Here is a 26056-nt window from a genome sequence, read left to right on the forward strand (position 1 = left end):
AATAAAGGCTTTTTTATTCATTCATTCATTCATTCAATATATCAACACTAAGTATTCATGTCTCTATGTGATTTCAATCCTAACATGTAAGCCAAATCATTGGTTTCAGTAGAAATTCACATATAGGGGATGATAGGATAACCAATTTAAAGCCATAAAGAACCTTAGAGGTTATTAAGCCAAAGTAATACATATTACAGATGAGGAAACTGAGGCCCAGAGTAACTTGTCTAAAGTCTCAGAGGTAGTAAGTGACAGATGCATCTAAAAGGAGGTTCTTCATCTTGTGTTCATAGCAATTCTGTGCGCTTTCCAATTATACAGACTTTCACATCAGAGACTGAGGTCATACTTTTGCTTAAATTTAGACAAGAAAGTGAACAGCAAGAAAAGGAAGGTTCAATGTAACTTCTCAATGTTTTTTGAGACTTTTTTGTTAATAGCATGTCTCAACTGTTGACTCAAAGACTAGACAATAATCTTCAAGTCAATGAATTGTGAAATTTTAGATATGGACATGTCCTCCCCTGGTCCTGATTGGGATACATCCAAGGTTTCTCATTCTGCCTCATTTTTGTCCACACTTTTCTGTAAATCCTCCATAGTGTATCTTCCCCACTGAACTGGGGGCCTCCCTGTGTTTCTTTTGCTGTTTGGTACATATCAGTATCATGCTAAAGTAGTCCATGTGTTAACTCTCATTGGGTTGTAGCCATCAGGTCTGAGGGATGGGCTTCACCTGGATGGTAGCTAGAAGGATGACTGGGTCAATGTCCTCAAATCCTGCAGTAGAGTGTAAGTTCTTTGAGGGAAGAGACTGCTTTTCCCTTTGTCTATAAATCCTTGCCATCTTGCTCATAGTAGATGCTCAATATTTATTGAGATTTTTGCCATGGATTGGATTAGTTGACCAACAGCTAAACGTGCACTAAATTTGAATCCAATTAATTTAGTGTCATAAAGAGGGAAAAAGAAAGTTGGACTTCTCTATATTGCTTAAAACATTTTTTTTCAAAGATCTACCTTCTAACAAGGTTTACCCCCTCCCCCATTCACCCACCACAGCCAGATCAGACTTCTAGGTCAAGCCCATATGTACATGGGAATAAATGAATGAATTAAAAAAAAACATTTATTAAACACTTACTAAGGGCCAAGCAGATAGACGAGAGCTCCCTGATTGCAATGAGCGCATATTTTATTATGAGGGGAGGGAAGAAGGGAGGAGGGGAAAAATATACATTGTATATATATTTATCATTGGACGCTTCCATCTGCTCTGCAGATGAATCTTCATATATATATGTATTTGTATGAATATCTGTGTGTATATGTATTATGTATATATGTATATATATGCATGAATATCTGTGTATACTGATATATATTCATGTATGTATATGTGTGTGTATATATATATATGTATGTATCTTTCATCTGCAGTATAGATAGAAGGATCCAATGATCCTAAGGTTATAGATAAGGTAGATGAAAAGGCTCAGAGATTCTCATGGTGCATTGGCAGCTCAAATGACAATGGCTGAGAATCTGGGCATGGAGTAGCAGGGCAACTGTCTTCCATCTGACCAGAATAATCATGGTTAGCGATTCTTTTGCTCATCCAAGTGGTATTAGCAGCCATGTACATCCAGAAGGTATGGGGTAAGTAGGTAGCACAAAGTCTGGGCATGAAGTATTTATGTTCAAGCCTGCTCTGGCTGTATTGGTCAAATGGCAGAAGGAGGATACATTTTTACATGTTTTTTAAACATAACTTTTAATTGGCCCCAAATCATAATACCAATTTGACAAAAGACTCAATTTCCCCTTACATTGTAGTTTTCTATGATAAGAACAAGATACAGAAATACAAATACATCACTTGAATCAAAGACGGTGATGATATTCCATAAGGAGAGGGTAGAAAAGAGGAAAAAGAATTTAGCTCCCTGTCTCCCTCCCTCCTCTATCCCATTTAAAAAAAATGGAGATCATCCCATAGGATATGTTTTTAGAAGAAAGATTTTGGAAAAAAATGTTTTAAGGAAGAAAAGAAAGTCGAGCTTCTGTTTTTCCATCATCTTGGCACTAAATTAATTGTATACAAATTAAGGATAAGATTAGCTATATTGGTCAGTGAATCCAATCCACGGCATACAAGAGAAGAGAAATTCAACCATTCATTCATTCAACATTGAGAGTGTTCTAAAGTACAAACCTCTATGCTGGACACATAGATGTACAAAACATTGTTCATGATCTTCATAGCCTTCCTTATAATCTAGTCCATAGACTTCCAGAGCCACTCTGGCAGAAAGGTATTACTAAACAGTTAAGTTGGAACCTGATATCCAACAAGTTGAAGCCAGACCGAACAGCTATGGTGGCATCAGCAGAACCTTGGCTCTGAGTTCAGGGACTCAGTGTGCTTCTACAGCAGACCTGGATTTGGGACAAAGCTACTGTCTTGCTGAAAAGTCCTCCCACTGTCCTGTTCTTGACCTTGAACCAGAGGTTTGAAGAACTGTCCTACAGCTAATACCTGCAGTTCCTCAGGATGGATCTGGTACAGGATCCAGGTGTGGGGTAGAGATACAGCTAAAGATTCAGGGCAAGGATGCAGTTATCATGGTAGCATGACCTTCAATGTACTGCTTTACTTAAGTCTCTAGTCAGGACAGCGTGGTCTCAGGTGCCATCTCTCTCGAGATTTGCCATTAGCTAAACCATTGCTGACTACAGGCCCAAAGCACTTGGATATCCAAATAAAATCACTGAAGCCCTGGCTTATCATGTTTAGAAAGTAATATAATACCTATGTTAATATCCTCAACTTGGAGTCCAAATCCCTTGGAACATGCTTTCTCCTCAGGGCATTACAAGAAGCTAAACTAAGTTAGATTCTCCCTTCCCTTAAAATCTAAAACTGCATTTGCATCAATGTACAGAAGTCCACGTGTAGATATTCTCAACATCAGTGAAGTCAAACTCAAACAGAAATAGATCCCTGCATCAGCATATTATTTAGAAAACCACAAATTAGCATTGTCTTTGTTGTATTGTATTTTTGTTTATTTTGTTTTTAATTTGTTTCAGGCAGCATTAGGGAGTTTTGCTGCCTGCCTCATAGGCGGCAAGCGTGACACTTCTGCCCTACACCATGCTGACTGGCAACTCAATCTGTAACTCATGATTATAGATTTAAAGATGGAAGAGAGCTTGGAGCTCATCCAGTCCAATCCCTTCATTTTAGAGTTGAGGAAACTGAAGCCCAGAGATCTAAGTGACTTGTCAAAGGCTGCACAATAGTAAATGGCAGAAGTGGGACTTACCATGAGCTGACATTCTTAGAGAAGATGCCTGTGGTTTGGGGAAGTTAAGTGCCTGGCCCATAGTTATCCAGAGAGTATGTGTCAGAACTATGACTTGAACCCTATTCTATATGATTTCAAGGCCAGTGTATCCACTGTGCCACAATCGTGAAAAGTTCCTGTTAGTGCTGCTTGTATCAAAAGGTCCCTCTAGCCTCACTCACCCAAGAGAGCAAGAAAGACTATTAGAAGAATTACAGAAATGCAGACACAGCATTCTAAAACTGCTATTTTTTTATAATTCCCGGCCCTGCCTCCCCGGGGTAGTCAATGAAGGAAGGAAGCAATAGAAACTGTAGGAGTTAAACATTCTGAGAGTAGGGAAAGATTCTTTTTTTTTAATCTTCTGCCTGGTCAAACCCACCCCTTCAAACCCAACCCCCACCTTGACCTCCTAAACTCCAAATCTCTCAAAGGTTCCCTTAATTTCCCCCTCAACCCCATCCAAATGAATCATTCTTTATCCATTCACTAAGCTTATATTTACTTTATAAACATGAACTAGGTTATCATCAGAGACTCATAGCCTTCATTGTGCTCAAAATATGGAATTCGCTGACAGTCCCTGGGACTTCTTGCCACCCAAGTTAGTTCCTTTCTATGACAAGAAAAACACATGTAGAATATTTCTACTCGGAAAAATCTGAGCTCCATCTGCTACTTTTAGAGTGTTTAGTCTGCGGAGTGGAGAAGTTTAGATATTTTTAAAGACTTTTTTTCTTTATTAGCTGCCCATTATGCTAGTTAATGAACACTAACCACAATAATTGTAGGCCATAAAACCCTTGTAACAATGAAATGCTGTCCTGATAAAAATAAGATCCTTAATCCAAATTAAGCATTTAAAATTTGTTCATGCACTTTTTAAAAGAAGCTATTTCAGATTGAAAGTACCCATTTTTAATACCCTCTTCTACACCCTCATGCCCCCAAGCAATATCTACCAGGGGCTCAAGGCAAAAAAAAAAAAATGACATTTATTTTAATAAAGTTTGTGGATAGTCACATTCATGTCTATTATATGCACATTTCATTAAAGAAACTCATGACTTCATTATTTTATGTGAATCAACACTTTGATAAGCGATTTTTTTACACATGGTAACATATTTGTACAAAATTCCTTGGGATTTTTTAAAACAACTCTCTGAGGTGTTTAAATCAATTTTTCTTGTGTATGAAAGAAATCATGGAAAATTCTGCCCCTTTCTGAAATTTTCATTTACATTGGGACTTAATGGAAAGAGTGCTGGACTTGGAATCAGGAAGACCTGAATAATATCTCTGATACCTACTAGCTAGATAACCTTGGGAAAGTCATCTTAACATCTCTGAACCTCAATTTCCAGGCATCTGGTAGATCCTAGGCTGAAGATTCTAGGTGGCAACAGTAAGACAAAGCCAAATTGAGACAGAGGTAAGCTGGTAAATATTAAACAACCATCTCTCCATGAAAAAAAATGTCCACAGAATAATTTTGAGTTTAATCTACACTATTAATGGTTCTTTAAGTCTAAACAATCAACAAAGCAATCAATCAAGACCTTTGAAGGTTTTGCAGATTTCCATGGTATAAATGCTCACACTGAAAATTTAACAATCAATTTAATGATCAACCTTCCCAAGTAGGTTCCAGCCAGCTTCATTATGTATGCCCTTACACTGAGACCAGATTCTATGTACTTAGGTGACTGGGATTTTCCATTCTCTCTCTCCACATTTCTGTTAGTATTGGTTCTGACGAATGATTAAGAATTCAGTAAGGTCTACATGTAAGTGGTCACAAAGAGTGGTGCAATGGAAAGAATATTATATATGGAGACCAAGGATCTGGGTTCCAATCCTGAAATCTACCATTTACTGTATGGTCTTGAGTAAATCACTTTATCTCTCTTGGCCTAGTTGCTCATCTGTAAATTGATTCCGTATTGGTCTGGTGACCTTTATGATCCACTGAGCCCTATAAAGTAGACCCTGGGGCAACTGTTCCATCAGTAAAGTAGATTTGAACACTGGTATTCACTGTACCAGGAATTGCTTATTCTTGAATATTTATGTAAGATAGATTTTAGGGGGTTAGGCTTCCACAGCAAGATAAGAAATTCCAAGATCTTGTGGATAGTCCCTCAACCAATCCTAAAGTAAACTTTTTTGTGAACAACTAATTCTTTTTTTTTTTTGAATAAACAACTAATTCTTAAGAAAGAGCCCTAGAGGCTAAACTGGTTGCAACCAGTCAGATTCAAGGACAGGGCTTCCACCAGACAAAGGCTTTTCTCCATTGTGCTTGCTTAATAAGATTATTGAATATTGACTGATACGTGCAAGTGCGGAGATAGCTGCCATTTTCCAAGCATGGGACCCATGAAGTGGGCAGAGTTAACAGAACATGGATGAACATGTGATGGGCTGTCCAGGAAGGCTGTAACTCAGATGAACTAGACCAATGGAAGCCCTGATGGGTGGAGTATGTATCATACTAACGATTTAAAAATTGATTCTACCACTGAACCAGTGTTTGTGTGCTCCTAAAGTGCGTTGTGCCCGCTTCTCTCATGAGAAGCGTAATAAAGACTTTCCTTCACTCACTCACTGTAGTAGATTTTTGTTTCAGATTTTTCTAACACTTATGTACTCAAAGAATCCATGATTTAACCAGTGAAGGGAACTCTCAGTGTGGGGATACCATCCATCAATGAAGATTGCAGCCAATTTAGTCAATTAATACAGATTATAGCTAACACTTACACAGCACTTTGAGACTGACAAAGAACTTTGCATATTCTGACTCATTTGATCTCCACAACCACTCTGTGGGGTAAGTGCTATTATTATCCCATTTTTACATATGAGGAAACTGAAGCCATGAGGTTAAGTGACCATGTCCAGGGTAACTGAGCTTGGTTGTGTCTAAGGTGGGATTCAAATCCTTATCTTCCTCACTCTCTATCCACTTTGCCACACTGCTTCTTTGTTCCTGGAAAGTTTGCTAAAAATATTTCCAGTGTCAGTCTCAAGACATAGAATTGTCAGGAATTAGAGATTTTCTTACCTTGACCGCCACCAAGATCTTGTCCTGTTCAGGGCAAAGGTTATAACACTCAGCAAGGAAAACTTTTCCAAAGGCTCCTTCACCTAGTTCCCTTTTCAGAACAATATTATGTCTCTTGATGTGCTGAACGACTGTAAAACAAACACAGGATAAAAATTAGAGCTGAAGCACAGGGAGAGGGGTAGTGAGTCGTGGGTTGAGGGAATCCATGGCATGTTTAGTTAGTAAGCCAGCAGGATGTTCTCTTCATTCCCTAGTACTCTCCTTTATGGGCAGCCCCTCCAAGAAGGGTCAGGCTGTGCCCATCCTTGCAATGACTCTGAATTGCTAGAAGAAGGTGTCAGTGGGATGCAGGGTAGAAGAGTCACAGTCCTTGACGGAAGGTGGGGAGGAGAGGGATGGATGCAAAGCATAGGCTGTGTATCCCACGAGCTGCCTCCCCCCAGGATGCACTCCCTTCTCAATTCTGCCTCTTAGTTATTATTTTGGTATATATTTTGTTTTGAATTATCTGAGTGCACTTGTTTACATCCCCCCCCACTCCCAATAAACTCTTTAAGGTCAAGGTATGTTTCATTTTGGCCAATGCCTGGTCTATAGCAGTCACCTAGTCACTATTTGCTGAGTTGAATTTACTCGAATGAGCTTTGGCATAGTGGACTAAGAGGAGGAAGAGAAAGTACCTATTAAGTAGAGAGAACACCATTGCACCCTCCTCCCACCTCCACAACTGTCCAAATCCTACTCATAATGCAAATAACCATTCAAGGTCCTCCCCTCTTTCCTTTCCATGAGAGGTTTCTTAAAAAAACTGAATCTCAGTTTGCTCTCCCTGGGCAGAACCCCTCTCTGTCCCTCCCAATTAAACCAAGGTGTTACACTTCGAGTCTCTTCTTGATTTTTGTTTCTTGGTTTTAAACAGAGATCATGATACATTTTCTCCAAATCTGGTAGAGACTCCCATAATTCAATAGACATTATGTTACATGACATTGTGAGATAGCGAGTGGAGGGGACCCTCGATCTGGAGACCCGAATTCAAAATCTGCTTTGTAGGACCTGTATGATCCTGGGCAAGACGTGTAAAACCTCTTGGAGGCAGTCTCAATTCCCTTGTTTGCCAAATGAAGAGCTCAAACAGAATTAGTGAATGAGACAACTAGCCTTTAGGAAATGCTTTGTATCTACCTAAGCGCTGGGGACAGAAAAGCAAACACATGGACTCACCCCTCAAGGAGTTCACATTCTAATAGTGGAGACAATATGCAAACAACTATGAACACAGGAGAGCTGTCCCTTGTAAATGGGAGGCGATACCAGAGGGACCGACAGGGAGGGCTGGGAGAGGCCTCTTGAACAAGGTGGGATTTGAGTTGAGTATTGAAGGGAGCCAGGTAAACCAGGAGGAGGAGGGGAAAAGGAGAGTATTCCAGGCATGGATCTTGGAGATCTCTTACCCATTCTAAGTCTGTGATCTTGGAATCTCATTTAGATGAACATTTCCTCTATATTTAGGATTGTACCCATTTCACATATCTATGCTTTTCATTTCCAAAGTTAATACCACTTGAAGGTACACTATTTGTCCCAGTGGAAAGAATGCTGGATATGGAGTCAGAGGTCCTGAGTTTGAGTTCTTTCACTGACCATCTGTGTGATCTTGGACTAGTCATTTATCATCCCCAGTCCTCAGTTTCCTCATCTGTAAAGTGAGAGGATTGGACTAGATGATTCCTAAGATCTCTCCTAACTCTGAACCCTGGGATCATGAACTTATGACCTCTATTGCTCTAAATGTCACTTCTACCCAAATAGATATAAAAGCCTCTTCTGGGCAGGGCTACAGTGCCCAGCACTATCCCGGGCACAGATTTGGTGCTCAATAAATATCTGCTTAATGTTCTTTCGCATCACATCTACTTTATGGAAAATATGTAAAGTGCTGGTGGTCCTTAACAGAATTTCAGGAGGATCAAGAGTGGATTAAGTGGGAAACACAATGAAAGAAACTTTGGTTTCTGTGGGAACTCAGGGGAATGGAAATTAAAGGGGCCATTGTATTTGCAGAATAGTCACATGCACAAGAACAGATAGAAATCTCTCCTCTTGCAGCAGCAGTAATAAAATGAAGTAAGAAATGTGTGCATTGGGAAGAATGACCACATTTAAAAAAAAAACACCGATATGATGTAAGAACAAAGAATTAATTAAAGTAAGTATTTAGCTCATTGTCATATGCTCTTCAGGTATAAAATTCCCACTTAATTTACTCTGCACTGAAGCCAAAGCAAGGTGGGTATTTTACTATTTGATTTGACTTTCATTGTTTCTTTATGATAGCAAGAGAAAAAAGGATACTTGGGGAAACTAAGGTCTGTAAAGTTATGGACAGAATCATAATTAGTTCCACCATCACACACACACACACATACACACACACACACACACACACACACACACACACACCCCTTCCCCTGATACTGACCTTTAAAGGAATTAAAATGCATCTTTTCCCTAGGAAGAGAATTTTAAATGGTGATTATGTTTTCTTATGGTTTCAGGCATAATGAATTACATGGCTTGTGCCTTAGGACAAGACAATATGTAAATAATAAAAACTTCCTCATATGCACACCAGTTCACTTAAAAATAGTTTATAATTCTAAGCAAATACAGTTCTCCAGCTGACGTGGTGCCATGTTGTTCATAGAGGAGCCAGAAAAAGACTGGATATTTGGGCCCTGTTAATTAAAAGTAGTTTTTCTTGTCTTTTATTCACGAAGTCTTAGAGAAGACTGGGGTCCATGGACCCTCAAGGCATCTGTGGAGAGATGTCAGTGGGTTCTTAAACTTAGATAAGAAAAGAAACTACATCTTTATTTTCCCTGACCTCTAACTGAAATTTGCCATTTCCTTCCATTATGATTTTTTAAACGTATGCTGAAAAGGATGTCTATAGAATTTACTGTACTGCCAAAGGGGGCCATCACACACACAAAAAAGATTAATAACTCTTGCCCCAGAGGGATTTATAGGCAGTATTGACAGGGGCTAACTATCCACCTATGCTTGAAAAGAACAATGCATGAACAATACATGCCTTTCTCATATTGTGTACAAAGGAAAACATCCCTTTGCATTTGTAACTTCATATCCTTTTTGCAGATTTCACTCACCTTGCAGGCCCAGTGCTTCTGTTCAGAGTGAGGCATCTCTTTTCTGAAAGATGTATCTGGTGTTTGAGAATTATCCACAGCTACTGTAGCTAAAGTTGTGCTCTGGCCTTTGAAATCATTTCTGTCTGTCCTCCTGTCTACCCTAGTTGGGGTTGTCCCATTTCACCTCAAAGCACACCATATTAAATCCTTCATAGCACTGATGGTTAGCAGTCTGGCTAAAAGTACGTAGATCTCCTATTGTATGTCATTTCCTATCTTCAATGCTTCTGAGGATCTATGATCTCACACTTGAGGATACTCTCTCCAATAGTGTGAAGACACATCTGTCACCTCTCATCCTATGCCACTCTTGTCCACATCTTCCTACACATCTCCATAGGTGATCTACCCAATGTGCTGGCAACTTTCCTCTAGGACTCTTAACAATATAAGGAGACCACTCCAGCACATAAACAGTTCAACAGGTATTTGTCCAATTGCTTACCATTGTCTAGAGTGTATATTCTTCATTTGCTTTTTTTTCTTTGTGGATATTAGACTGAATTATTTTAATGGATTATGAATTTAATTTAGGAGGCTCAGCAATTTTTTCTAGGCTTGATACAATGCCATCCACATACAGGAATACACACAGGGCCTTCTGAAACACGGGAAATCCTTTGATTCTACATAGGACTTGCATGGGTCATCCAAAACAGATACAGGACTGGATTTGGCCCTTGGGCCATAATTTGCTGCTTCCTGATCTTGCTGTTGTCCAATTACTGTGTCTGTCTCTTCGTGACCCCATCAACTATAGCACATCAGGCCCTTTTATCCCCCACTATCTCTCAAAGTCTGTCCAAGTTCATGTTCATTCTTTTATCATTTTAACACTATCCAAGGGGAGTTTTCTTGGCAAAGATACTGGAGTGGTTTGCCATTTCTTTCTCCAGTGGATCACTTTTTGTCAGAAGTCTCCATTATGACCTCTCAGCATTGGGTAACCTAGCATGGCATAGCTCAGTTTCATTGAGCTATGCAAGCTCCTTTGCCATGACAAGGCAGTGATGCCAGAGGAGCCCTCTGGTCTACATAAGCATATACATATGCTCATCACCCAGGAATGTACAGTCAAGTGTGACTTAATAGTTATCAAGAGACAATTTTTTTTGTGCATAATTGATCCCTTTTTTCCCTCCAATTTGCAGTGCAGACTGGAACAGCAAAAGATTTGCTAACTTGTCTATGAAATGAAAATACTTCAACTATGATGGTAGGGAATTTTAGGATATGCTCTGAGCAAGTAAAAATGTTGAAATGCATCCCAACATAATCCCATGTGCCTAGCTAGTTGTTGTTGTTAAGTGTTTTATGCTGGGCTAATTACTAGAATCTCCAGCACAAAATTATTTGTGCTCAGCATATAGACTGATTCAGAAGAGTTTGCTCTATGAAGAATCACTCTAAGAATTACTTTTTAAGTACTTGGGTAAAGTTCTGTATTTGTTATGTTCATATGGCAGTCTCTTGAATGGAATGGATTAAACTTTTGCATTCTCCTTATGATAGACTAGGTAATAAATGTCTGAAATTATTTTTTTTTCTTGTGTGTCTGACCTTTTTGTTTTCTTTGCAAAATGCCCTGGATAAAGTCTGGGGGATTTATCAGGCTTTCATATTTGTTTGATTTGCAATGCCTTCCTTAAGTGATCTTTTTCTGCATGAGTAGGTAGCACTATTATCTAAGACCCTAGATAACATACCCTCAAAATCACAGAGCTGAGAGTAACAAAGTACAGAATAGATTCAAAATTATGCTTACGGAATACTGAAGAAAGGGAAGTATCAACAACTGTTTTATAAATCACAGTTTCTAAAGACAATTTCTACTTACAATAAGATCTAGAAAGAATGGTTTCTAGCTACTGAAGAGAAGTAGCTCTAAAGAAAGAACACTGAAAAAAGAATACTACTTGTGCTATGTGTACGTATATCTAGGCTTATATCTTGCCAGTTACATTAGCTGGGTGACCATAAAGAAGTCTTTTAACCTCTTATTTTTAGTTTTCTCATCTTTAAAATGGAGATAATTAGATCTAGGGCCATCTAAGAGGACTGCTGTCTGGATCTAATGTGATGATTAATATAGGTAATGATTAATATAGGTAAAACACTTTGAAAACCTTAGAGCTAGACAGGATTTTAGCGATGAAGAAACTAAGGCCTAGAAAAATAAAATGGCATGTCCAATTTCAACACAAGTAAGTAAGGGGCAGAGCCAGGACCTGAACCCTCATCCTAGCAGCTGGTCCTGTAGATTCCAAAGTCAAGATTCTTTCCATTGTGCTAACTAGGCTAACGGTTTACTCTGCTTTTCAAGATGGTAAAAAAAAAGGGCATCCATGTTATCATTCTGTCCCCTTGCATCAGACCTGAACAACATGGCAGTAGGTAGGGGCCAAAACTAAAATAGATTAAACTTCTTCAGGCCGCAAATAGGTTAAGCTTAGAGACAGACTAATGATGATTGGTTGCCACGGGTCACATGACAAACAGGAGCTTGTGCGCAGTGGTAACTCTACATTTTTGGGGGCCCACCAGAAATCCTTTGGTGGGTCACTTGCAGCCCGTGGCCTGCCTTACATAACCACTGTCAATGCCTTCCCCCCACAGCAAACCAATCTCCTACCACTGAGAAAATTTAAATTAATAGGCTTCCTCCAATTGGACTTCTGAGACTTCACTGCTCTTTTGCCCATGCTTTATGTAAGATCTTCCTGCACATTTTCAAGGGGCTAGTCAAAGAGTTGGGGGAGGGGGGGTATGGTTCAGGCAGACCCTTTGGCTTTAAGGGTCCATATATCAGATATCATCAAACAAAGTAGCTGCAGTGTACGGTACAACTGGAAAAAAAAATTCCCTATTGGTCTTCCCAGTCCCTCCAAAATGTTCAATTTCCTATACTTTCAGAGATATCAGCCAGACTTTTGTTTAGTTTTGTTTTTAATACAGTGTGGTGCTCCTTATTAGGTAAGGAAAATTGGGGTGGGGAGGGAGAGGAAGGAAACAAAAAGGGAAGGGGGAGGAAGAATAGAGACACAGCCTCCAATTCATCCCTCTTTCCCTCTCAACAAATAGCTGATTGTAAAAAGCCTCTGGGCTTTTAAAAAGCAGACACTTGATAGAGTGGCTACTGCTATTATTTCATCATGGCAATTTCGATTACTATCCCACGTGCAAATTAATTGGTGTGAGCGAGATATAATTATGTCCATTATCACCATCAGCTACCAGCAGAGCCTCCATCCCCTAACTCAGCAGGATAAGTCTAATTCTGTGGCCTTCCAGAACTCTGGGAGGCCATGGAAACAGCCTGCCGGGGAGAAGTATGTTATACAGGTGAAAACTGAGGGGGATAGGTGGTGGATAGGTGAGGGGTCAGAAAAGACATATGTTGCCTAGGGCGTCTGTGGGTTATTAATGCAGTCAGTCTCTATGCAGCTTTTCATTCCTTTCTTCACAGAAACCAAGCAGTGTCCCTTCCTCTTTCCTATTTGCCCTGTCCATCTTTCATAGACTACAAAACTTCCGGGTGTGAATGAGAAAAAGGAGTTGACGGCAGCTTGTGAGCTGCGAGCAGATTTATAAAGTGAGGACTACAGTACTCGTCTTCCTCCTCTGTCTGCCTTAAGATAAGGAATCTTTTTTCCCCCCTTTTTGTGCTTCCACTACCTGGAAAATGTCCAACTCCTCTGCAGCCAGCACAGCTCAGCCTCTCTGGAACTTTTCTTTCTAGGACAGTTGCAAAAGTATTCGATTTTCCAAGGCTAAATCAATCTAAGTATAATTCTTCATAGGCAGGGGTGCTTCCTCCAAGGCCTCAGGGCCTGGGACAACTGATGAAAAGTTAAGATCCCTTCATAGGGCCACATCTACCTATAACAAAGTCAAAGATAACCAGGATAGAAAAGGTGGATCACTTAGGTAGAAGGCTTAAGATGAAAGATCTTGGAATATGTATTAAAGTGAAAATGACTGTAATTTACCAGAAAGAAACACTTGATTAGAAGTCAGGGCCTAGCCCTAGCCTTGCCACTGACTGATTTTGGCAAGTCACTTAAATTGTTTGTTTTCCCCTTCTGTAAAGTAGAAATAAAAATACTTATTCTTCTTCTCTCAGGGAGATGTTGTTAGCATTAAATGAGAAACTAGACTAAAAGTCTCCTAAAAATAAAAAAGGGATAATATATATTATCAGGCATAACTGCTATAATTATATAGTGTTCAAATTTCACAAAAATCCCTTATAGTTATTTTTTTATTAACTTAATTCAAGAAGTGTCTGTTAGCTACCTATGGTATACCTAGCACTGTGCTACAAACCAGCAAGGGGAGAGCAGCTAAGTATATTAACTAATTAAAATACCAAGCTCAGTGAGTGCATAGGATGACATAGTGGCCAAAACTGATAATGCAACCTTAAGCTTAAGAATCTTAAGAAAGGCATAGTGTGATACAGAGTGATAATATGGAGGTGAGAAAGTGATAATAGGGAAGCATTCTGTCCTTGTCAGGCCGCATCTGGAGTCCCGTGTTCATTTCTTGGTTTCACTTTAAAGGGAGGCCATTGATTCATTGACATTTGGAGAATGCCCAAAAAAGAGAAAAAGGCCTTGGAGATCATGTCACATGAGCATCAATTCAAAGAAATTAGGTATGTTTAGACTGAAAAAGAGATACGGTAGGTGGTGCAGTAGAGATAGTACTGGGCCTGGAGCCAGGAAGACCTGAGTTCAAATTCGGCCTCAGACACTTGCTAGCTGTGTGAGCCTGGACAAGTCACTTAACCTTGTGTGCCTCAGTTTCCTCATTTGTAAAATGAGCTGGAGAGAGAAAAGGCAAACCATCCCAGTATCTTTGCCAAGTAAACCCCAAATGGGATCATAAAGAGTCAGAAATGACTGAATTACAACAATATAGACTGAAAAAAGAGAAGATTTCAGGACATGCTAGCTGTCTTCAAGTATTTGAAGGACTTTCATGTGCAAGAGGAATCAGACTTATTATGTATTGCCCCAGAAGGCAAAACCGGAGGTAATGTTGCAAAGAAGCATTGTTGAGCTTGATGTCTGGGATAAAAACCTTAGTAATAAGTTATTCTTCAGTGCAATGGTCTGCCTCAAGGACGAATGGGTTCTCTTTCACTAGGAGGAGTCCTATGGGGGAAGGAGGGGCTCATTGCAGAGGGCATGCTTGTTCAGATATAGGTTGTACTAGACTATCACAGAGGTCCCTTACGGTTCTGAGATTCTGAGATCTTACAGGATGTGGTTTGTGCCCTCAAGGAGCTCACAATTCTGTTAGAAAGGTGAGACCTGCACATATGAAACAATTAAAAAATAATAAGAGGAAGGACAGGAACAAACATTTCTTAAGCACCTACTACATGCTAGGCACTGTACTAAGCGCTTTACAAATATTATCTTATTTGATCCTAACAACAACCCTGAGATGCTATTATGATCCCCATTGTATAGATGAGAAAATTAAGTCAAAGGTTGTATCCAAAATCACATAGCTAATAAATGTCTGAAGCCAAATTGAATTCAGACTTTCTTAACTCCAGGCTCAGGACTCTATCCATTCAGCAACACAGCTATGTTGATAATAATTGATGATAATGGTGTTGTTGTTGTTCTTGTTGATGATGATAGCTGGCATTTATATAGCAGTTCAAGTATTTTGAAGTGATTTCAAACATCTCCTTTGAGCCTCACAAAAACCATGTGAGGAAGGTATTGAAGGTATCAATATTTCCATTTTAAAGGGAAAAGGCCACCATTTCAGGATGGGCATCAGCCATGATCACTTTACTACTGACTCAATTCATTCTTCAGACTTCTCCATTTCCTTACCAGACACCTCCCACCCTGCTCACCCTCTCCTCATTCAGCTCCCCTTTATGTGGCCCCCAGCCTTAGAATATAAGCTCCTTGAGGAGAGAGGCTGTCTTCTCTTCTTTTGTTTCCCCAACTCAGCACAGTGACCCACACACAGTAAGCACTTAATAAATGCTCTACCTATCTACAGATAGATAATAATAGAGTATTCAATTATAGAGACTAAAGGATGTCATAATATTCAATTATAGAGATAAAGGATGTCAGGAAGGAAGAAATTAGTACAGATTGAAGTCACCCAGAGACTTCATGGAGAAGGAAGCCTTGAGCTGAGCTTTGAAGAAGGAACCTTAAAGATCTGGATAGGGAAAGAAGAAAATGACAAGTAGTAAAATAATTATAACTGGATTTTAACAGCCCTTTAAAATTTATAAAGAATTTTATATACATGATCTCAGTCAGTCCTAGGAACAACCCTGTGAGGTAGGTATTCCTATCACCATTTTACCCATAAGAAAACTGAGATTCAAAGAGGTTAAGGTTTTGACCACGATTATAAAAACAAGGAAGCATTAAAAAAGGAATTTGACCCTAGGGCTCTTCTGACTCTGAGTCAAGCAGTCATTTTACACTAGTCTGCCTCTTAGTACAGGCAAAGATAGAGCAGGAATGAGCACGATGTATAAGTGAGATCAGCTGAATCAGAGCAAAGCTTGGAGTGAAAGGTAAGATCGCTATGGGTAAGTCACTTCTTCATTCTGATACTTAGCATCTTCATATGTAAAATTATGGGGTTCAACCACATGGTCTCTAAGGTTCTTTCCAACTCTAAATCTGATAATTCATTATGACTGTCCAGTAGGCAGTGGAAAGACATTGTAGGTTTAGTAGAAAATCACAAGTGGATTTTCAGCATAATGAAAGAAACATTTAAGGGAGAATAACCTGAAAATAATATGCAAGATAGACGAAGGGAGGGGTAAGAAGAAGACAATTGAAGGTAGCAAAAACGGCTCGCCAGTTCTTTAACTAATCCAGTCATGGGAGCAAGAAACAGAGAGAGAATGAATTCCCATTTTGGATGGAAAGTGGATGGTATAAAATAATGTGACATAAGGCTAGAAAACCAAGTAGAAGACAGATTGTGGAGAATCAAGATAAGAAGTTTTAATTTTATCCCTTACAGTGGGGAACCACTAAAGGGTTTGGAACAGGGAGGTGACATGATCAGACCTGGGCATCAAGCAGAGATGAAGGATGGATTAGAAAGGGAAGAGGCAGGAGTCAAGGATGCCAGTTAGGAGGCTGCAAAAGTACAGATGAAAGATCATGAGGGCCTGGACTAGAATGGAATGAGAGTGGAATGTAGAAATGGAATTGGAGAGACGGAGGCAGACACAAGAATGTATGGACATGACTTGGCAATTAAATTTATTGTAGGGTGAGGATATTGCCAAATAGTTTAGATTTTGAGATTAAGGGTACTATCAACAGCAACAGGGAAGGTGAGGGAGAGGTAATTTGGGAGTGGGAACAGATAAGGAAACTCTGGCATGATGAAATTTAGTGACAGGTTTGTACCAGTGATATCACAGAATGTACTACTGCCAAGTGACTAACCAATAGTTAAGAGCCCCATGGGTCCCAGTGCCTGGCTTTTTATTCTTTCTTATATGTACCTATAACTCGGAGGTGTAAGAGGGCACTAAGAGGTTAATGGTTGAAATATCATTCCTTCCTTTGTGTAACAGGTGGGTCCTTAACATCCTAGTAATTTGGAGAGATCCCTGGCTTTCACTTCTGCAAACAAAGCTTATTGTGAGCACTAAATGAGATAATATTTATAAAGTGTGTGGCACAATGCCTGGCATACAGGGGAGACTAGAGAAATGCTCTCTCTCTCTCTCTCTCTCTCTCTCTCTCTCTCTCTCTGTCACTCTGTCTCTCTCCCTCTCCTCTCTCTCTCCTATCTCTGTCTCTGTCTCTCTGTCTCTCTGTCTCTTTCTCTCCCCCTCCCCTCTCTCTTCTCTATGCCTCCCTCCCTCCCAAACCTGAGAAAAGACTTTCCCTTAGTCATCAGTAGTAGAATAATGCTTATTATTCACCCCTAAGCATTGCTCAACTCCCCTGTGTATGCCTCTAAAAACAAAACACAATTGTTTTGACAGCAGTTTGCCCATCAATGACATAGCATTCAGTTGTCTGGGAATATGTGTCAAACAAGCCAAATTAGCAAAGGAGGAGTTAAGTCTAACTCTTCCTGTCTGGATGTTTCTGTAAATTGTATTTGCATTTCCCCTCAGTCTCCCTGTTTTGTTAGTAAAGCAAGCACATGAGTGAGCATGCTATCCTGGGAAAAGAATTGTGCTTGGGAAAGGATCCTTATTTTCATACACCACATATACATACATATGTACATGTGTATTTCATGTATTACATATAATATATTTTATATATTATATATATACATAAAACTATATATATATATAAACAACTCACTGACAATTCACTTTCCAGACTTCTTTATTTCTCACCATATATATATATATACATATACATATACAAAGCTTATTAGTTCACATATACACATGTAATTTGAATTATTACTCAATATATATGAATATAATCTGAATTAGTTCATATGTATATAGGTATATGTGTATATGTATGCATGGAATGTGTATGTGTATGTGTAGGTATATGTTTATGTATATAACTAGGGCAGCTAGATGGCACAGTGGATAGAGTGCTGGACCTAGGGTCAGGAAGACTCATCTTCCTGGGTGCAAATCGGGCCTCAGACACTAGCTGTGTGACCCTGGGCAAGTCACTTAACCCTGTTTGCCTCAGTTTCGTCATCTATAAAATGAGCTAGAGAAGCAAATGGCAAACCACTCCAGTATCTTTGCCAAGAAAATCCCAACTGGGGTCACAGAGTCAGACATGACTGAACAACAACAACATGTATATAATTGGATAAGAATGCCAACCTCAGGATAACCAAAGGATTCTCACTGCCTTAGACTGTACATTAGCAGCTCTCCTACACTATAGTCATGGCCACTACAAAAGATTATGTGCAACCATGGACAGGGCTTAAGGTCACAGCCTAAAAGAAGCTCAGAACAACATGAGTTCATGCCACTAGGCTTGTAGCACCTAAAAGCCTCTCTGTTACAGTTGATCATCACTGTGTGCTGTGCCAAGGAGCTGTCACTAAGGACCAGGAGCTGCCCAAACAGTCCCTTGCAACACAGTGCATTTATGTTTGCTAGCTGGTTTATCATTACACTGTAATGAACTCAGTTGCAGCTTCTCAAGCCTGGAGAAGATGGCTGAAGGAGAGAGAGAGAAGCAGAGAGGAAGTTACAGAGAGTTGAATTTTATTCTTTCATGAGAATTGAGTCTTTTGCTTTTAGACATGGAAAGAGATTAGTATTTTATTTCTTTATGTTTGTCAAATGATCCCTGTACCACGCCGGGTGCTTTTGTGAAAAACGGACTTGCCCCACCTAGCATGTCTCCTCCAGGTGTGGCTTATAAATATCATGATAGAAAATTAGTTCCATATTCTTCCTCCCTATCATGCCTCCCCACCTAAAAAGAGCATATGTAGTCAGCAGAATTAAAAATATATGCGTTAGAGAGAAGGGCTGCAGAATTGATGTCCTAGGACAGATGGAATGTCCCAGGATCTTCACTCATTCTGGTAGAAAAGCTCATTAACCTGACTAAGAGAGGGATGCGAATGTTTGTGAGGCTCACGTGGAAAACTGAGTTGGCAGCCCTGACTAATTAGCAACAACTAATTTTATGGAGGTATCAAGAACACATGTATTATGTTCTATAAAAGCTTAATAAGTGTCACCATAAATCATTTTACCTCTCACCTCCCTCTCTTGAAATTCAACTTTTAGACCAGATGCCCTGAAATCTTTAGGACCCAAGAATAGAGTGATACAACTTTTAGGTTTCTTTAGAGGAGGAAAATTTGCAAAGTGAGGAATATTTTTTCTGCCAATCATCCATATAACTATTGTGCCCAATTTTAATATCTCCCCCCACCAGTGAAGTTTGCTTTTTATGAAGTTCTTCCTCTATAATGCTACTGAAAAATCATGGCTTGATAACATACTTTATGAGCCCCTTAGTCAAATACACCTGAGCAATCTATGTATTTGGCAATTCAGTAGTTTATCTTCACAGGAAAGCCTAAGATTTCACTATCTGGATTATTTCTCTCACTTTACTTATCTTAATTTGTTTCAATAGTCATCTTCAATATAAAGTCCAATAAGGTACATGTGCTATTTTTAATCATTGATGCTGACTGAAGGAAGTGATCCAAAAGAAAAAGGTAGGTTTAGGAGGTAAATGGTTAGGTAAGAAGATGGTGTCACAGGAACAAATTTAGATTTCTACATCATGACTTAGGATATAGGAAAGTTCTTGACTAAGGATGGAATAAACCTAATGATGGGCATTAAAGTTTACACACATACACACATATATACATACATGTGCTATATAGATATAGCACAGATATATATCTATATATCTCCACATGCACATTATACATATACACACTCAAAATATACATGTAATATATGTAATCATATATACACATATTATATATGTATGTATGTGTGCATGTGTGTATACATACATGCACAGAGTCCAAAGACTTAAAAATCTGATCAAGGGAATTTTAAGCTGAAAATTGAAGGAGAGGAAGAAAACTTGCCAAGCCAAAAACCACAGAGAGTAAGAGGTACAACATAAGAATAAAAATATTAATAGAGAGGAAATATACATAGGAGACATGATCCAAGAAAAAGGATATCAACACATAATTTCAGATTTCTGTATACAATGTACTAATTATGACTAGCTAACAATTTGAACTAGTAGACCTTGATAGAAGAAAGTAAATTCAACCTTGTAGGTATTTCTGACATGACATGGAGTGTAACTCACCATTGGAATACAGCTATGGAAGGGTTAAGGTGCGTGGTACAGTGAAATAAGTGTTACTTTGGGAATCAGAGGACTTGGGTTTGGATCTGAGCCTGGTCATTTACCATCTGTGTGACCCTGAGCAAGTTATTTCACCTCCCTTAGCCTCAGTTGTCTCCTCTGCAAAATGGGAATGTAGGTCTAGATGGCCTCTAATGTCCCTACTTAATCTTTGATTGGATGACCTGATTCAAATGAACAGAATATGTAAAGGAGTGGTTCTGTAACACCATAAATGTAAAAGATGTGACCTGTGCAAGCAGACATAGCTCTCAGTCAATGGACAGAACAAAGTTTGGTACTCCACTTCATTGCACTTCATGCAATCCAAGCTAGTGTTTAATTAACAATCCCATGTGGAGTCCCAGCCTTAAATAATACATGCATTGAATGTATTTAATGTAAGTAGAGCTATACATTTATGGGAGATCATGTGTTCTGTCTATTATAGGAAGAACACATCTGGGCCTAATAAAGAAATGTAAGCAAACCAAACTAATATAATTCTTTAAGACTTTAAGTTTTTAAGACTTCTTTAAGTACATGAATAAGTTAATGTCAACCCTCCTTTAAATATATATGCACACACACACACACACAGTCAAATACATACAATACAAACACAAGAAAAAAACCCCAATAGGAATAATTTGACCTGGACTTACTGTATGCTATACTTAAACAAACAAACAAAAAGAGCCATACAGAAGATAGAATGCAAAATAGGGATATTAAAGAAAATATAGAGTTAGTGGCCCCGGGTTCAAATCCAATCTCTAACAATTGCTACATGCTTAATCTTGAACAAGTTACCTAACTTCGTTGGGTCTCAGTTTCCTCATCTATGAAAGGAAGAGATTGGACAAGATGGGCGTGTGACGTCCTTTCCAGTTCTATACTCATGATCCTATAATCTCACCCAAGCCTCATAACAGCATTTAGGAGCAGGCACCACAAGCATGCTTACTACCTCAATTTTACAGATGAGGTTTTACAAATAAGGTTGTTGTTCGGTCGTTTTTCAGTCATATAGCAAGTGTTTGAGGCCATATTTGAGTCAACGCCCCCCTGATTGCATGCCTAGCATGCTATTTGTCATCAATGCAGGTCTAAAGAATTCCCTACAACTTCAACAATCTATAATGGACAGTGTCTGCTTTATACCTAAGGTTTAAAAGATCCCATATGCATTTGTTGGGGCTGTATTAAATAGTTTATACAGAGGTCATAGAAGCAGAAAAGATGAAAGTTGGAAAGGACCCTGGAGTTCACCCTCTCTAATCACCTACTCAATATAGAAATCCCTTCCATAACATTTTGGATAGATGGCCACCCAGCCTCTGCATAATGCCACTTAGGCTGTCCCCAAAATCTTAGTGCTGCTTCAGGCTATTAAAATCTAAAACTATGAGTGCTTAAAACAGCACCAAAACTTTTGAGATACCCTTCATATAGGGCTCATTCCTTCAGCTTGTTTCATTATCGGATACTTCTAGTTAATAGAAAGTTCTCTCATATTGGGATGAAATTTATTTCCATGTAAATCTATTTGTATGATGGGAAGAGTGATCCTAAATGATGCTTGAAGTTTCTTCTAGCTCCAGACCTGTGATCTTCTAATTCTACCCATTAGTTCTAATCGTATCTTATGGAGTAACCAGAATAAGCTTATTATTTCCTCATCTACAATAAAACCTTCTAAGTTCTTGAAAATAAGTATAATGTCGGTCCCTAGACTTCTCTTTTGCAGTGAATTCAGCAATTCTTTAAATAACTTGACCTACCCACAGGTGTCAAACATTCGGGCTACTGCCCATGCAGACTGCCAATACAGCCTGGACTAGATTAATTGGTAAATATTTAATAAAATAAATAAAAAATATTGATAATACAAATTTGTGGTTTTTTAAGTCAGTACGTGGCCTATAGGGACATTTCTATTTGAGTCTAAAACTGCCAACTTACAGAACTTCACCCACTAGCTACTAGCCTCTTGACAATCACTATTTTATATATACATGCTGCCCACATAAGAAATAATGATAAGGAAGAATTCAGAGAAGCATAAGAAGACTCATATGACCTGATGCAGAATGAAGTGGGCAGAATCAGGCAAACAATATGCACAATTATTAAAGGAATATCGATAGAAACAACAACAAAACTGAATGTTATGTAATTATAATATATAGCTTGGTTGAAGAAGAAATGAAAAAATGCATCTCTTTTCCTTTTTTGGAGAAATAGTGGGGCTGTGGGAGAGGAATAGTGCAAATAGTGTTAGATTCAATTGACATATTGGTTAGTTTTGATGAATTGCTTTCTTTGTATTCTTTGTTATAAGGGGTGGCTTGGTGGGGGAAATAAATAAATAAATGAAAGTAATGCAAAAAGAACAGTCATCAACAAATATTATTTTAACATAGTGTTCAGAACTAAACACAATCCTTCAAATATGACTTGGCTAGTGAAGATTTATAATGGAACCTCTTCTGTTTTAGATACCATGTATCTATAAACTCAAACTTAGATTGAGTCAGGTTGTTTTTGTTGTTGCTGTTGAGTCATTTCAGGCATGTCTGACTCTCTGTGACCCCATTCGGGGTTTTCTTGGCAAAGACACTGGAGTGATTTGCCATTTCCTTCTCCAGCTCATTTTACAGATGAGGAAACTGAGGCAAATGGTTAAGTGACTTGCCCACACAGCTAGAAAGTGTCTGAGGTCAGATTTGAACTCAGGAAGATGAGTCTTCCTGATTCTAAGCCCAGCACTTTATCTATTGCAGATATGCCATACATAAATGTTGATATCTAAAATGCCCAGTTATTTTTTTGGGGAACTGCTAACTAGCTAAATGTTCCCAACCAATACTAATGAGATTCATCATTAGGCTTTGTAAACTTACGTAGACAATCTGATAGTAAATACAGGATTTTGCACATACCCCTGTTAAATTTTAATTAATCCAGATCAATGATTTATTTACTAGGCACTAGACCCTCATATACAATAGTAGGTATTATGGAAAAGTCAGTTTGAGAAAACTATGAATTCTAGAGAAATTAAGTTTTCATATTTTTTGAAGTATTTTCAAGTAGAGGTCCTGTCTCACCAATTTGAATGAATAGATAAGAGCCATTTGTTAATAATTATCATTTGACATTCTTTCTGAGTTTATTCTTTTAAATTAATTGAATAGTCTGACATTTGTTTACAGTGCTTATTCATTGGCCAGCTCTTTTACAAAAAGGGAGCATGAAACTGAACTTCCCCCAAAACTTGCCTGAATTACCATGGATTCCAAATTAGTGAGATTTCAATTAATGAACTCTTACTCTATATCCATTCTAGGCTTTTCCCAAAGTTTAATACAATTTCCGTTTTCTGTTAGTCACCATCAGAGCAGCTTTGATTTCCTTTACTCTGAACTATTTTTAAAAAACAGTATGTTCTTGGTAAAGTTAAAGCATCTCCCTTTTTCCCTGCTGTCAAAGTTTTCAGGGGACATTGCCTAGGCTGGCACATCATAGAGGACTGAGGGAAAAAAAGCCTTCAAAACATCAACTAACCTTCATCTATGAAACTTCTGAGTTCAGGCCCTGTAATCTGGGACAGGGGCTTTATATGTAATCCAGTGGGTGGAGGAATAGACAGACAGAAAGGAGACAATGTCTTTGAACTCAAGATTCCTTTGCAGCTCACTGATTTCTTTCCATTTTCATCAGTTACCTGACAGTCTACATCAGTAAGGAACTAAGAACATTTGAGCAATTAGCCTTTCACTGTGTTCCCCAACTCCTCCTCTACCCCAAAGATTCTTATCACACATCGAAAAAAGCCCAGGTTACATCTGTGCCTTTGTCAATGTTGATGCATCACTCTCATCTCTTAGTACTTAATATTGTTCTAAAATTTTGTTTCAGACACCATCCTGGGCACACTTTTGGGGATTGTTACTATTGCAGCAGGTATAAAAAATTTGATCTATTTAACCTTCCACATCTTGGTTCAAAAGTAAACGAAGTTCACGGTGACGGTTTTTTTCCTTATTGGTAGTGAACAAAGCATCTGGAAAGAGTTTCATGGAGAGGGCACACAGGGTTCCAAGTGCAGCATGTTTCACAGATTGGGATTCTGAAATACCCTGTGGCTATGGAAATTGGGGGAAGATAAGGAGTTACATTCCAATGCAGCTTATTCAGCCAAAATACATTTTTCATAAGTTAGGCCCTTCCAATAAGCACACCTTATTTCCTTTCTTTTCTTTAAATAAAATAGATTGGCTGAGAATTTACTCACAAAAAACCTGGTGTTAAAGATGCTCAACAGTAAAGCCAACTACACAAATGGGTGTACAGGATATAGTCAGGGGCCTCATCAGAGATCCTTGTCCCATTACTTAATGTTCCGGGGGCTCTTAGACCAGACAAAGTTTGATGGCTTTAACTGACATCTATGGAAGGCTTAAGCCTCAAGGGCCACAAATCTGTTTGGACATGACCACTGTTCCAAGTGACGTAGTACTTTGTTGAAGCTCAATGTCAGATACCATACTCTGTAAGTTTTGCCCAAGTCATGCTGACTTTCTTTTGAACTGTAGAATCCCATCTATCCTTTAGGTGTCTGTAATATGAATTTCCAAAGGAAATTAAGTAATGCCAATGATAATAATAATAACAAAAAACCCAGAATATATCATGTTTTTTTAAATGTAAATCCACAAAATTTAGAACTGTAATTTTATTGATCGAGGGAACATCCACATGAGGCAACCAATACTAATACAGGTTGGTACTCTCTCATCTTAGAGAGATGTTTAGATCATATGCCCTACCCAGGACTAAGGAATAGATTGATGCAATTGCTAGGCTTAGAAGTCAGAAATAACCAATTCAGATCCCTGAGTTCAATCATGATCAAAGTGCAAAGTATGAAGTCTAATATCTTAACCATTCAATAATGAGCTAGGGACTACTGGATACCATGAGGTTTCAAAGACAAAAAACAAAGATTAAAAAGAAAGGAAGGTACCTCAAATAAATAAAGGAAATCTTTCTGTCTCAATTGGCTTGTAGGGCTAGTCGAATTTCCTCTGTACTTCCCCACTTAGGCATTTTAGGTACTGTTAATTTAGATTCATTCATTTTGAACAGCCTGAAGCAGCTGCTCAGCAACTGGCCAACATCTGGCTTGAAAAGCGACTCACTCAGTAAATTCTATAAACACACTGATTAAATACTACCCCTAATTCACCAGATAAGTCATTGTCCTGTAGCCTGGTAAATGCTTCTATGGTAGTTCCACAGGCTTAAATTCATTTTTATTTTTTAAAATAAGGATGTTAAGAGAGAGGAAAGCTAGGTCTCTCTCCCTCTCTTCCCCCACCACATATATATAATATATATATATATAGATACACACAGATATATGTGTATGTATGTATAGATACAGATATGATTGTGATTTTTTTTTACAATCAGTGAAATGATTGCTTATTTTTCCCAAGAATCACAAAACAATCCCAATCTCCAAAAAGTGGGTAAATGTACTTGCTA

At 38.6% G+C, this 26056-nt stretch overlaps 1 protein-coding gene across 1 annotated transcript in view; it reads right to left on the minus strand.

The window, feature by feature from the left end:
* Positions 1-26056, minus strand: part of LOC114025659 (BDNF/NT-3 growth factors receptor-like) — a 412069-nt gene that overhangs the window by 102551 nt on the left and 283462 nt on the right. Inside the window, exon 13 of the mRNA XM_027839136.1 lies at positions 6424-6554. Within this exon, the coding sequence (XP_027694937.1) occupies positions 6424-6554 (131 nt within the window). The remainder of the gene's footprint in view (positions 1-6423; positions 6555-26056) is intronic.

This window comes from Vombatus ursinus, unplaced genomic scaffold (genome assembly GCF_900497805.2).
Source record: "Vombatus ursinus unplaced genomic scaffold, bare-nosed wombat genome assembly UNPS02014832.1, whole genome shotgun sequence".
In the NCBI taxonomy this organism is placed as follows: domain Eukaryota; kingdom Metazoa; phylum Chordata; class Mammalia; order Diprotodontia; family Vombatidae; genus Vombatus; species Vombatus ursinus.